At 42.1% G+C, this 15,444-nt stretch overlaps 1 protein-coding gene across 1 annotated transcript in view; it reads right to left on the bottom strand.

The window, feature by feature from the left end:
- The window catches only part of nrp2a (neuropilin 2a), a gene marked incomplete at its 5' end in the record, with an annotated part of 102,427 nt that overhangs the window by 33,252 nt on the left and 53,731 nt on the right, over nt 1-15,444 (bottom strand). The window contains 3 exons of the mRNA XM_083908729.1: nt 11,824-11,968; nt 12,048-12,215; nt 13,898-14,073. Coding sequence (XP_083764855.1) covers nt 11,824-11,968; nt 12,048-12,215; nt 13,898-14,073 — 489 coding nt within the window. The remainder of the gene's footprint in view (nt 1-11,823; nt 11,969-12,047; nt 12,216-13,897; nt 14,074-15,444) is intronic.

Raw genomic sequence — 15,444 nt, 5'->3', positions numbered from 1 at the left:
GTTTGGTTCAAATCGGAACAGGATTCACAAAGTTATCATCATAAATGTACTTTTTTTGGTTAATATTCCTCTCACCACTAGAGGCGCTGTTTTCGAACGTGACAGTTTTTTCATATTCATCTTTAAGAACTATCGATCATGAACCACGGCAAGTTTGGTTCATATCTGACCTTCCAATGCAAAGTTATAAGAGATTTGGTCAACATCAGAATGATCGCCAACTTTAGCGCCCCCTATCTCGTACGCCGTGCGACATTTTAGAAAGCTTTCACTAACTTTTGATCCTCAACTCGTCCACATTAACCTCGCCAAGTTTGAAGGTGATAGCACAAAAGCTCTAGGACAAGATAGATTTAATAGCAAATAAAATTATTTCTGTTGCCACCAGGGGGCGCTGTTTTCGAAATTGAATATTTTCATGTAGACGTCGTCAGGACTGGAGGAACATCAATCCAAGGAAGTTTGGTTCAGTTTGGACCAGGACTCGCAAAGTTATAAGAGTTTGTTTTTTTGTCGCAAAAATCCGACTTTGCTCCGCCCACGCTGCTACACCGTTAAAGAATGCGCTATCATATTCAACACGCATTATCTACCATGTGTTTTCAATGTTTCAGTGTCATTTTGAGTGACACTTTTACAAACTCTGTAAAAGTTATTACCGAAATCGTAAATAAACTTTTTTTTTGTATATTCTCTTCCACCACCAGGAGGCGATGGTTTCAAACGTGATCATTTTTGCATAGGTGTCTTCAGCAACTACCCATCATCAATCATGGCAAGTTTGGCTCCGACTTGACCTTCCATCGCAAAGTTATAAGCGTTTCGTTGCGTGTTGGGAAAATTTGGAATTTTCGCCAACTTTGGCGCCACCTATCTCGTGCGCCATGCAATATTTCAAAAAACTTTTCAGATTAGATCGTACCTCAACTGGTCCACATCGACCTCGCCAAGTTTGAAGGTGATTGCTCAAAAACTGTAGATTTTGGTATCTACGGCAAGTTATGCTGTAAATTCGCCAAAAACGCCTCCGTTTTCGCCTTCAATCCAAAATGGCGGCCTTCCTGTAGGTTTCACAGAAAACTTGTGATTGACTTTTGCCCATGGCACAACCTAATGAACGTGTGTACCAAGTTTCGTTCATGTACGTTATTCCCGACAGGAATTGACCTAGTAGCACTTTTTTGCGTCAGTCTGAAGCCCCGCCCACTTCCATTTTTTGACGCACATTCACCGAACCACTTTTTTACAAAATTTTCAGTGAGGTCTGATGTTGTCCCGAAAATTCGTGAGGTTTGGGATACGTTTAGGCCTTCAAAAAGGCACTTTTTTTGTGTGAAGAATAATAATAATAACTAGCACCGCAAGCGGTGGTAACGGGTTCGAGCTTGACGCTACGTCGCGACCTGCGCCCACCTCGTCGCTTGCGCCCTGATCTCGTCTCTCGTTCATTCGCTGCTTGCTGTCGTAGTTCTAATTGGTGCCGTCCGTGCGGATGTTGGGCTGTGGAGTAAAGTCATATATTATTTCCTGTTAAGTGCGTTACACTTTCTGTCGGGAGGTCATTGTTTGCGTGTTCAGGATAGGTCCCTGGCCTCACATACCAAGTTCCGTGCAGAGCGGTCAATGTACGGTAAAGTTAGAGGGCACTTCCTGTTAATATGGCTGACTTCCTGTTGGGTCAGAGCGTGTCTATTAACATGTTCAAAGAAGTTCCCTTGACTCACATATAATGTTTCGTGGAGATAGGGCAACGTACGGCAAAGTTACATTCTACTTCCTGTTTTGGCGTTCCACTTCCTGTTTGGAGTTTTGCTTTTGCAGACATGTCCAGGATAGGTTCCTGATCTCACGTGTCAAGTTCCGTGCAGATTGATCAATGTACGGTAAAGTTACAGGGCACTTCCTGTTTAAAATGGCTGACTTCCTGTTGGGTCAAAGGCGTGTCCATTAACATGTTCGGGGAAGTTCTATTGACTCACATATCATGTTTCGTGGCGATCGGGCTATGTATGGCAAAGTTACATTCTACTTCCTGTTGCGACGGATCCACTTCCTGTCAGGAAGTCATCTGTTGCTGACATGGTCGGAGCGGTTTTGTGGTCCCACATATCACGTATGAGGAGGATACAACAATCCCTGTTATAGCAACATAAAAAAGTTTGATATGTAATGTTATATCCAGCATCTCGGGGGCGCTGTTTTTTAAATTGAAGATTTTCATATAGACTTTTTCAGGGTCATACTGTCATCAATCCAAGGAAGTTTGGTTCAGATTGGAACAGGATTTACAAAGTTATAGCAGTTTCTTTAGTGTTGCACAGTAGATGGCATAGTCTGCTGCCACCAGGGGGCGTCTTTAAGACATTGAATATTGTCATATAGACTACTCCAAGGCATCAATCCAGGGAAGGACATTGGATCCTCCATCGCAAAGTTATAAGCGTTTCGTTGTCTGTTTTTACAAATCAGAATGTTTGCCAACTTTAGCGCCCCCTATCTCGTACGCCGTGCGACATTTACGAAAGCTTTCAATAACATTTGATCCTCAACTCGTCCACATTGACCTCGCCAAGTTTGAAGGTGATAGCACAAAAGCTCTAGGACAAGATAGATTTTATAGCAAATAAAATTCTTTCTGTTTCCACCAGGGGGCGCTGTTTTCGAAATTAAATATTTTCATCTAGACTTGTTCAGGGTCGGACTGTCATCGATCCAAGGAAGTTTGGTTCAAATCGGAACAGGATTCACAAAGTTATCATCATAAATGTACTTTTTTTGGGTAATAATCCTCTCACCACTAGAGGCGCTGTTTCCGAACGTGACAGTTTTTTTATATTCATCTTTAAGAACTATCGATCATGAACCACGGCAAGTTTGGTTCATATCTGACCTTCCAATGCAAAGTTATAAGAGATTTGGTCAACATCAGAATGTTTGCCAACTTTAGCGCCCCCTATCTCGTACGCCGTGCGACATTTTAGAAAGCTTTCAATAACATTTGATCCTCAACTCGTCCACATTGACCTCGCCAAGTTTGAAGGTGATAGCACAAAAGCTCTAGGACAAGATAGATTTTATAGCAAATAAAATTCTTTCTGTTGCCACCAGGGGGCGCTGTTTTCGAAATTGAATATTTTCATGTAGACGTCGTCAGGACTGGAGGAACATCAATCCAAGGAAGTTTGGTTCAGTTTGGACCAGGACTCGCAAAGTTATAAGAGTTTGTTTTTTTGTCGCAAAAATCCGACTTTGCTCCGCCCACGCTGCTACACCGTAAAAGAATGCGCTATCATATTCAACACGCATTATCTACCATGTGTTTTCAATGTTTCAGTGTCATTTTGAGTGACACTTTTACAAACTCTGTAAAAGTTATTACCGAAATCGTAAATAAACTTTTTTTTTGTATATTCTCTTCCACCACCAGGAGGCGATGGTTTCAAACGTGATCATTTTTGCATAGGTGTCTTCAGCAACTACCCATCATCAATCATGGCAAGTTTGGCACCGACGTGACCTTCCATCGCAAAGTTATAAGCGTTTCGTTGAGTGTTGGGAAAATTTTGAATTTTCGCCAACTTTGGCGCCCCCTATCTCGTGCGCCATGCAATATTTCAAAAAACTTGTCAGATCAGATCGTACCTCAACTGGTCCACATCAACCACGCCAAGTTTGAAGGTGATTGCTCAAAAACTGTAGATTTTGGTATCTACGGCAAGTTATGCTGTAAATTCGCCAAAAACGCCTCCGTTTTCGCCTTCAATCCAAGATGGCGGCCTTCCTGTAGGTTTCACAGAAAACTTGTGATTGACTTTTGCCCATGGCACAACCTAATGAACGTGTGTACCAAGTTTCGTCCATGTACGTTATTCCCGACAGGAGTTGACCTAGTAGCACATTTTTGCGTCAGTCTGAAGCCCCGCCCACTTCCATTTTTTGACGCACATTCACCGAACCACTTTGGTTCGGCGATTTAAGTTAGGTCTGATGTTGTCCCAAAAATTCGCGTGGTTTGGGATCCGTTTAGGCCTTCAAAAAGGCACTTTCTTCGTGTGAAGAATAATAATAAGAATAACAAGCGGTGGTAACGGGTTCGAGCTTGACGCTACGTCGCGACCCGCGCCCACCTCGTCGCTTGCGCCCTGATCTCGTCTCTCGTTCATTCGCTGCTTGCTGTCGTAGTTCTAATTGGCGCCGTCCGTGCGGATGTTGGGCTGTGGAGTAAAGTCATATATTATTTCCTGTTAAGTGCGTTACACTTTCTGACGGGAGGACATTGTTTGCGTGTTCAGGATAGGTCCCTGGCCTCACATACCAAGTTCCGTGCAGAGCGGTCAATGTACGGTAAAGTTAGAGGGCACTTCCTGTTAAAATGGCTGACTTCCTGTTGGGTCAAAGCGTGTCCATTAACATGTTCAGGGAAGTTCCCTTGACTCACATATAATGTTTCGTGGAGATAGGGCAACGTACGGCAAAGTTAAATTCTACTTCCTGTTTTGGCGTTCCACTTCCTGTTTGGAGTTTAGCTTTTGCAGACATGTCCAGGATAGGTTCCTGGTCTCACGTGTCAAGTTCCGTGCAGATTGATCAATGTACGGTAAAGTTACAGGGGACTTCCTGTTTAAAATGGCTGACTTCCTGTTTGGTCAAAGGTGTGTCCATTAACATGTTCAGGGAAGTTTTATTGACTCACATATCATGTTTCGTGGCGATCGGGCAATGTATGGCAAAGTTACATTCTACTTCCTGTTGCGGCAGATCCACTTCCTGTCAGGAAGTCGTCTGTTGCTGACATGGTCGGAGCGGTTTTGTGGTCCCACATATCAGGTATGAGGAGGATACAACAATACTTGTTATAGCAGCATAAAAAAGTTTGATATGTAATGTTATATCCAGCAACCAGGGGGCGCTGTTTTTTAAATTGAAGATTTTCATACGGACTTTTTCAGGGCCATACTGTCATCGATCCAAGGAGGTTTGGTTCAAATCGGAACATGTTCCACAAAGTTATCATCATAAATGTACTTTTTTTGTGTAATAATACTCTCACCACTAGAGGCGCTGTTTCTGAACGTGACCGTTTTTTCATATTCGTCTTTAAGACCTATCGATCATGAACCACGGCAAGTTTGGTTCATATCTGACCTTCCAATGCAAAGTTATAAGAGATTTGGTCAACATCAGAATGATCGCCAACTTTAGCGCCCCCTATCTCGTACGCCGTGCGACATTTTAGAAAGCTTTCACCAACTTTTGATCCTCTACCTGTCCACATTGACCTCGCCAAGTTTGAAGGTGATAGCACAAAAGCTCTAGGACTAGATAGATTTTATAGCAAATAAAATTCTTTCTGTTGCCACCAGGGGGCGCTGTTTTCTAAATTGAATATTTTCATGTAGACTTGTTCAGGGTCGGACTGTCATCGATCCAAGGAAGTTTGGTTCAAATCGGAACATGTTCCACAAAGTTATCATCATAAATGTACTTTTTTTGGGTAATAATACTCTCACCACTAGAGGCGCTGTTTCCGAACGTGACCGTTTTTTCATATTCGTCTTTAAGACCTATCGATCATGAACCACGGCAAGTTTGGTTCATATCTGACCTTCCAATGCAAAGTTATAAGAGATTTGGTCAACATCAGAATGATCGCCAACTTTAGCGCCCCCTATCTCGTACGCCGTGCGACACTTTAGAAAGCTTTCACCAACTTTTGATCCTCTACCTGTCCACATTGACCTCGCCAAGTTTGAAGGTGATAGCACAAAAGCTCTAGGACTAGATAGATTTTATAGCAAATAAAATTCTTTCTGTTTCCACCAGGGGGCGCTGTTTTCGAAATTGAATATTTTCATATAGACATTGTCAGGGCTGGAGGAACATCAATCCAAGGAAGTTTGGTTCAGTTTGGACCAGGACTCGCAAAGTTATAAGAGTTTGTTTTTTTGTCGCAATAATCCGACTTTGCACCTCGCACCTCGCTACACCGTTAAACAATGCGCTATCATATTCAACACGCATCATCTACCATGTGTTTTCAATGTTTCAGTGTCATTTTGAGTCAGATACGACAATCTCTGTAAAAGTTATTACCGAAATCGTAAATAAACTTTTTTTTTGTATATTCTCTTCCACCACCAGGAGGCGATGGTTTCAAACGTGTTCATTTTTGCATAGGTGTCTTCAGCAACTACCCATCATCAAAAATGGCAAGTTTGGCTCCGACTTGATCTTCCATCGCAAAGTTATAAGCGTTTCGTTGCGTGTTGGGAAAATTTGGAATTTTCGCCAACTTTGGCGCCACCTATCTCGTGCGCCATGCAATATTTCAAAAAACTTTTCAGATTAGATCGTACCTCAACTGGTCCACATCAACCTCGCCAAGTTTGAGGGTGATTGCTCAAAAACTGTAGATTTTGGTATCTACGGCAAGTTATGCTGTAAATTCGCCAAAAACGCCTCCGTTTTCGCCTTCAATCCAAGATGGCGGCCTTCCTGTAGGTTTCACAGAAAACTTGTGATTGACTTTTGCCCATGGCACAACCTAATGAACGTGTGTACCAAGTTTCGTTCATGTACGTTATTCCCGACAGGAGTTGACCTAGTAGCACATTTTTGCGTCAGTCTGAAGCCCCGCCCACTTCCATTTTTTGACGCACATTCACCGAACCACTTTGGTTCGGCGATTTAAGTTAGGTCTGATGTTGTCCCAAAAATTCGCGTGGTTTGGGATCCGTTTAGGCCTTCAAAAAGGCACATTCCTCGTGTGAAGAATAATAATAAGAATAATAATAACTCTTTCAATTACAATAGGGTTCTTGCACAGTCGTGCTCGAACCCTAATAACTCTTTCAATTACAATAGGGTTCTTGCACAGTCGTGCTCGAACCCTAATAATGATCCGCGGTCTCTCAAACACACAAAACACACAAACACACACTGCAGCGTAACACACTGCTGTGATGTGACGCTAACGTCCACAGACAGGAGTACGTGGACTCACAAGAATATCACGTTTCACATGATCTCGCTGCCTCGTCTCATTTTAAAGGGAGAGATTTTTTAAATTCGACGTCAGCTTTGGACACGAAACACAAACCAGACTCACAAAACACTCGCACGATGAAAACATGCTGCCGCTTAAGTCTTAAGTGATCGCTTAAGAACACATTTACCACTTTTTCCCCTCAAAACCCTGTGTGTTTTTTGGCTGGAAACTGAAGTTCACTCTCCCTGCACCAAAGCCCATAAGGAAAAACAAAGATTTTTAACATCACAGAGACACAGGAGTTCACAGGAAGTTGTTGATCCACTGCTGCCTCAGTGGCACAAAGTGACCACACGAGGCAGCAGCAGACCAGCAGCTCCTGTGTCCCCGTGAGCTAAAATCACTGATTTTCTCTATGGGGTTTGGTGCAGGGAGAGTGAGTGAGTTTCCAAACTTCAGTTTCCTGTTGGAAAAGTCTGTCTCACAGTGAAGATAAAGACGTGAACGTGTTCTTAAAATACCATGGAGAGAAGATGGTGGAAGTCTGTGTGACTCTGTAAAAGTTTCACTCTCCCACACCAAAGCCCATAGAGAAAAGCATTGATTTTTTACATCGCTGCACACAGGAGTTCACAGGAGTTGTTGATCCACTGCTGCTTCCTCAACTAAGTTTAACTGTCTTATTTTACAAATTCGGCATTTTTTGCTCAGATGTACCACAGTGACACAAAGTGACCACACGAGGCAGCAGTAGACCAGCAGCTCCTGTGTCCCCCGTGAGCTTAAATCGCTGATTTTCTCTATGGGGTTTGGTGTGGGAGAGTGAGTGGTTTACAAACTGTGAGATAGCGACATGAACATGTTCTTAAGACGTCGTAGACTTAAACTGACGTGATTTGATTGGGTGAAAAACCGCTCACTCTCCCACGCCAAAACCCCATAGAGAAAATCGATGATTTTAGCTTGTGAGGCCACAGGAGCTGCTGGTCTGCTGCTGCCTCGTGTGGTCACTTTGTGCCACCGAGGTCAATCCGAACAAAGTTTTTCAGGTGCCGAATTGACAAAAATAACACACTTGAACTGAGTGACGGAGGCAGCGGTGGATCAGCGGTGGATCAGCGGTGGATCAGCGGTGGATCAGCGGCTCCTGTGGCCCCACAAGCTAAAATCATCGATTTTCTCTATGGGGTTTGGTGTGAGAGAGTGAGCAGCAGCTCCAGGTTCACTTTGGGAAAAAAAAAAGGCCATTTAAGAATATGAAATAGTGGCGACTACTTGTCTTTCCCATCATGTCCTTGCGAGTGTGTGTGCGTATCCATTCATCAGAGTGTGTGTGTGTGTGTGTGTGTGTGTGTGTGTGTGTCTCAGGCTGCCAAGTTAGAGATTTACAGAAAGGCTTTCTACATAATTGAAGATTTTTTTTTTTTTTTTCTCTGACATATCGCTGAGTCAGATTCTTTGGGATTGAGCAATATCTATTATGCAGAGAGGGTTGGCTCTCTCTATCCACCCCGTGTGTGTGTGTGTGTGTGTGTGTGGAATAACAAGCATTCAAAAGCATTTATCTGTATATATGTGTGTGTGTATATATGTGTGTGTGTGTGTTTCCCCCCGGGTCCACTTCTAAACGCTGGCGTCTCATCCTGTGCATGATGATGATGATGATGATGATCTCGGCCTTGCATCATCACCTGCAGCAGGCCGTAGACACGTTATGTAAGACAGCAGGGACTTTGTTTTCCCTGAGCGACAGGTCACACAAACACACAAACAAACAAACACAAACACACACACACGCACACAAACACACACAAAGATGAGCGCGGGCGCAGCGGACGCCGCTCGTGCCGCAGCAGACGTTTTTTCCGTCACACTCGGCCGCGGAAAGGTCGGCACGTTTACACGCCGTGACAAGGCTTGACCTTTGAGAAGCAGCGAGTGGCCGCGGCAGCGCCGAGGAATCTTAATGCACCGTGTGTGTGTGTGTGTGCGTGTGTGTGTGTGTGTGTGTGTGACACAACACACGGTCTTAAACCTTAACCAGGAAACTCAAAAGGTTAGAGCGGAATCAAGAAAGGTGAAGAAGAAGAAGAAGAAGAAGAGGAGGATTAAGAACATTGGCCGATGAGGTGGTTAATGAGCGGCGGCCGTGACATTAACACGTTCCAGGGTGAAAGTCAGACGCCGTCGCCAGCTGTGGTCACCCCCCCCCCCCCTCCCCCCTTTCATGTTTGCCATTTCTCCAGCTGGGGGCGCCCTCCTCCTCGCGCTCATTTCCACAGGAAGTCCCCGTGAAGCGGAATCGATCGTACGTCACGGCGCGCGCGCGTGTGTGTGCCGTCTTTTAAACGAGGCGGAAAATAAGAGCAGGACACTGGACGACTGTTATCCACAGGTGTTTCAGGTGCCTCCATTTTTACTTTTTCAAATTTTGATTTACATGACATTTTTGACAAATTTCGGACGAAATTATGTTTTTGTCCAATTTTGGACCAAAATTTTTTTTCCATTTTTTTTTTCTAATTTTGGACAACATAGTATAGTATGATGTTTTTGTCAAATTTTGGACCAACATTTTTTTTCTCAAAAAATTGTCAAATTTTGGACGACATCGTACGGAATGATTTTGTCAAAGTTTGGACCAAATTTTTTTTTTCTCAAATTTTTTTTTCAAATTTTGGACGACATAGTACAGTATGATGTTTTTGTCAAATTTTAGACCAAAATTTTTTTCTCAAACTGTATGACGTTTTTGTAAAAATTTTGGACCAAATTTATTTTCTTTTCAAAAAAATTGTCAATTTTGGACGACAGAGCATAGAATGACGTTTTTGTCAAATTTTGGACCAACAATTTTTTTCCTCAAAAAATTGTCAAATTTTGGACGACATAGTACGGAATGATTTTGTCAAAGTTTGGACCAAATTTTTTTTTTCTCAAATTTCTTTTTCAAATTTTGGACGACATAGTACAGTATGATGTTTTTGTCAAATTTTAGACCAGATTTTTCTTCTCAAACTGTATGACGTTTTTGTAAAAATTTTGGACCAAATTTATTTATTTTTTTTAAAAATGGTCAATTTTGGACGTCAGAGCATAGCATGACGTTTTTGTCAAATTTTGGACCAGATTTTTTTTTCTCAATTTTTTTTCAAATTTTGGGCGACAAAGTTTAATATGACGTTTTTGTCAAATTTTGGACCAAAAATGTTTTTCTCAAAAAAATTTCAAATATTGGTCGACATAGTATAAAGTATGACTTTTTGTCAAATTTTGGGCCAACATTTTTTATTTGATTGTATATTATTATTATTATTATTATTAATGGATGTTTCAGGATGATTTAACGTAACTAAAAACCCGTTACAAAGTACAGTTCAATGACTAACGTCAGCCTAAGATGTTACAAAAACACGGAGTTAACTGAGAAAAATGAGATAAAAATATAAAACAGCCGTCATCTTTAGTTCAGCTGCACATGTGCACAAGCCACACACACACACACACACACACAACGCACACACACACAAATCACCTCAGAGCATTTATAGACGCATGATTACTGCGGTGTGTGTTTGTGTGTGTGTGTGTGTTACAGTACACATTTATATATCGCTGTCTCTGTGGTTAGTGTGTGTGATTGTGTTCAGGCTCAGAGGGAGTGGTAAACAGGGAGAGTCCGTGTGTGTGTGTGTGTGTGTGTGTGTGAACCAGTTGCTGCTTCACATCTGGAGAACAGACTCCTGTAGCTCTGCTGTCTCTGCAGGGACACATTCCTCTAAACTCAAACCCGTCCACTCCCAACACACTTGTTCTCAAATCTTAAAGTCACAGTTCTGAACTTAACTTAAGACTTTTCTGATCAGGAAAATTCAAAGTGTGAACCAAAAAACTCTCCCACACCAAACTCCATAGAGAAAATGAGCGTTTTTAGCTCACAGGGAAACAGGAGCTGCTGGTCTACCGCTGCCCCGTGTGGTCACTTTGTGTCACTGAGGTTAAGCTGAATTTCAAACACAGAATTTTACAGAAGAACTCATTTGAAGGTACTGATGGAGGCAGCAGTGGATCAACAACTCCTGTGAACAAAGTAAAGTCAAGTTAAGTAAAATCGCTGATTTTCTCTATGGGGTTTGGTGTGGGGGAGTGAAAAAAAACATAAAACCTGCACCTGTTTAAATCCATACAATATTAAGAACATGTTCACGTCTTTATCTCACTGTTAAATAGACTTTTCTAAAAAGAAACTAAGGTTTGGAAAGCACTCACTCTCCCACACCAAAGCCCATAGAGAAAATCAGTGGTTTTAGCTCACGGGGAAACAGGAGCTGCTGGTCTACTGCTGCCTCGTGTGGTCACTTTGCGTCACTGAGGTTAATCTGAGGTAAGGATTTTAAAAGCCGAATTCACACCATAACACATTTGAACTTAGCGATGGAGGCAGCAGTGGATCGACAACTCCTGTGTGCCAAAGTAAAGTCAAGTAAAGTGAAAATCGCTGCTTTTCTCTATGGGGTTTGGTGTGTGGGAGAGCGAGCTGCAGACAAACGTCCACTTCCTGTCGCCTCACAGTGGAAAACAAGATCACGGTGTAGATTTGATGAGATTAAAACGACATTTTCAGCGAGATTGAGCGTCCTCGCGTCAAAAAAAAGCACAATTGCCGATGATTTAACTGCACTATCACTCTCATGCATATCTAATGTGAGCCACCTTCCTTCAAGGTCCTCCAGATCGCTCCAGTTTATTACTCGAATGAGACACAGCCTGGGAAACTACAGGCAGCAAATAATCCCAAAACAAGGAATCATTCAACACTTAAATCCGTGTCCTACCTGGAAGGTCACAGCCCAGGATCTCCGCCCTCATCCCGATCCCTGCCGGAGACCAGCGCTCCGGGTACAGGCGGACGTACTGGGCCACCGTCTCCTCGAAGTGCCGCAGCTCTGGCGTGTCGTAGTGCGTGTTCCCCTCGAAGATCTGCGCGCGACAAACGACAATAAGCGTAATAATAATAATAATAATAATCCCAATAAGTAAAAATAATAATGTCGCCCACCTTTGGAAGACTGGTCTTAAAGTCCATGATGAAGTTCCACTCCTTTGCGTTCAGGCTGTACGCCACCTTGTACTTGCGCACAAACGCTCGGTTGTCGGCGGCGGCGTCTCCTCCCCGCGCTCCCTGCGTGATCACGCCGCGGATCGTCTTCGGGACGCCCAGGTCCACCTGAGCAGATGCAGATTAACATCATTAAAGGGATAGTTGGGAATTTTGGACGTAAGACCTGTTTTCCAACTCAGCCGGTGTGATGGAGACGTCTGGAGACGTTTTTCAAGAAATTTCATTCAGTTCTTCTAGTTGCAGAGTTCGCTGATGCTATGGTATACATAGACATAGTATAGTATGTTCCTTTTGTCAAATTTTGGACCAAGATTTTTTTTTCTCAAAAAAATTGTCAAATTTTGGACGACAGTATAGTATGACGTTTTCGTCAAATTTTGGCCGAAATTTTTTTTTCTCAAGAAATTGTCAAATTTTGGACGACAGAGTATAGTATGACGTTTTTGTCAAATTTTGGACAAAATTTTGTTTTTCTCAAGAAATTGTCAAATTTTGGACGACAGAGTATAGTATGACGTTTTTGTCAAATTTTGGACAAAAAAATTTTTTTCTCAAGAAATTGTCAAATTTTGGACAACATAGTATAGTATGAAGTTTTGTCAAATTTTGGACCAAGATTTTTTTTTTCTCAAGAAATTGTCAAATTTTGGACGACAGAGTATAGTATGACGTTTTTGTCAAATTTTGGACGAAATTTTTTTTTTCTCAAGAGATTGTAAAATTTTGGACGACAGTATAGTATGAAGTTTTTGTCAAACTTTGGACGAAATTTTTTTTTTCTCAAGAAATTGTAAAATTTTGGACGACATAGTATAGTATGAAGTTTTTGTCAAATTTTGGACCAAATTTTTTTTCTCAAAAAAATTGTCAAATTTTGGACGACAGAGTATAGTATGACGTTTTTGTCAAATTTTGGACGAAATTTTTTTTTTCTCAAGAGATTGTAAAATTTTGGACGACAGTATAGTATGAAGTTTTTGTCAAATTTTGGACCAAATTTTTTTTCTCAAAAAAATTGTCAAATTTTGGACGACAGAGTATAGTGTGACGTTTTTGTCAAATTTTGGACCAAATTTTTTTTTTCTCAAGAAATTGTAAAATTTTGGACGACAGTATAGTACGAAGTTTTTGTCAAATTTTGGACCAAATTTTTTTTCTCAAAAAATTGTCACATTTTGGATGACAGAGTATTGAAAGACGTTTTTGTCAAATTTTGGACCAAATTTTTTTTTCTCAAAAATTTTTCTAATTTTGGGCGACAAAGTATAGTATGAAGGTTTTGTCAAATTTTGGACTAAATTTTTTTTCTCAAAACATTTTCAAATTTTGGGCGACAAAGTATAGTATGAAGTTTTTGTCAAATTTTGGACTAAATTTTTTTTTTCTCAAGAAATTGTAAAATTTTGGATGACAGTATAGTAAGAAGTTTTTGTCCAATTTTGGACCAATTTTTTTTTCTCAAAAAATTTTCAAATTTTGGACGACATAGTATAGAAAGACGTTTTTGTCAAATTTTGGACCACATTTTTTATTCTAAATTTTTTTTCAAATTTTGGGCGACATAGTATAATATGATGTTTTTGTCAAATTTTGGACCAAAAATGTTTTTCTCAAAAAAAGTCCAATTTTGGCCGACATAGTATATAGTATGACTTTTTGTCAAATTATGGCTAGCGCAAGTCAATGATACAAGTTAGCATGGGATTAAAAACACTCGTACCGACTCCACAGTGCACCCGAGGCAAATCGATTGTAACGGCAGACTATCGATGTACATCGATACACACCTGCAGCCACTCCTCTCCAGCCAGAGGCTGTGCCGGGGCAGGGAACCACCCGGAGCGACTGGCCACCAGACGGGCGGTGCTGGGGTTCCACACCATGTCCCTGCTGGAGGAGGCCGAGATCTGCGGGTCGGGCAGCAGGCCGGACAGCAGGCCCTGCAGGTCTGAACACGGAGCATCTGTGTGTGTGTGTGTGTGTGTGTGTGTGAGACAGAGATGGACAGCACAGATTACTTTCACCTCCAGTTTCAGCGATGACCTAACACACACTCACGCCGTTACACATATTCCCACACGGGAGCAGTTAGGCCGCACCGCAGGACTGCACTACGCTGGCCACTCTGTGTTAAGAGACAGGACTGGAGCTAACGAAGGGGGAGGAGGAGGAGGAGGAGGAGGAGGAGGAGGAGGAGGAGGAGGAAGACGTCTGCCTCCACATGCAATTAATGCCATTAGTTCATATAAAAGCTGAGAGCTGCAGAGTGGACTCGCTGTGCAACAGCCTGTCTCTACACTCAGCTCAACACACACACATATATATATATATATATTTTTTTTTTTCAACGGAAAGCTGAAGTTTTTAATCCACTCACTCTCCCACACCAAACCCCATAGAGAAAATCAACGATTTTAACGTCACTGCAACACAGGACGTTGTTGATCCACTGCTGCCTCCGTCACTGAGTTCAAATATTATGACGCTATTATTTTGTAAAATTCGGCATTCGAAAACCCATGTTTCGATCAACATCAGTGACACAAAGTGACCACACGAGGCAACAGTAGACCAGCAGCTCCTGTGTCCCCGTGAGCTAAAAATCGCTGGTTTTCTCTATGGGCTTTGGTGTGAGGAGAGTGAGCGTTTTTTACGAGCTTAACGTCCAAGAAGAAAATGTTTGCGACACGTAAATAATCTGTTTACTGTTTTATCTTCACTGTTAGACGGACTTTTTCGACAGAAAAATGAAGTTTGTAAACCGCTCACTCTCCCTGCACCAAACCCCATAGAGAAAACCAGTGATTTTAACATCACAGCCCACAGGAGTTCACAGGAGTTGTTGATCCACTGCTGCCTCCATCAGTAACTTAAAATGTGATATTTATGTGAATCCGGCATCAAAATGTTTTTGTTTTGATTTACCTCAGTGGCACAAAGTGACCACACGAGGCAACAGTAGACCAGCAGTGTCCCTGTGAGCTAAAATCACTGATTTTCTCTATGGGGTTTGGTGTGAGGAGAGTGAGTGGATTAGAAACTGCAGTTTCTTGTTCGAAAAGTCTGTCAAACAGTGAAGATAAAGCGGAAAAATAATATAATATTAATTCGATAAACTCAATAAAACTACCTGAACTATGACTTTAAGGGTTAAGGGGATGAGGGAGGTTTATTTGCAGGAGCTGAGGACGCAGAGTCGCCGCGAGCGGAAAAGAGACGGAGGCGAGCGGCGGGGAAACGAGAGGAAGGAGACAGAGGAAGGAAGGGAGGAAGGAAGGAAGGAAGGAAGGAAGGAAGGAAGGAAGGGAGGAAGGGAGGAAGGGAGGGTGGAGAT

Source organism: Microchirus variegatus, assembly GCF_963457635.1.
Source record: "Microchirus variegatus genome assembly, chromosome: 22".
In the NCBI taxonomy this organism is placed as follows: domain Eukaryota; kingdom Metazoa; phylum Chordata; class Actinopteri; order Pleuronectiformes; family Soleidae; genus Microchirus; species Microchirus variegatus.
Note: the sequence above shows the minus strand (reverse complement) of the source record. Positions and strands in the feature narration are given on the sequence as shown.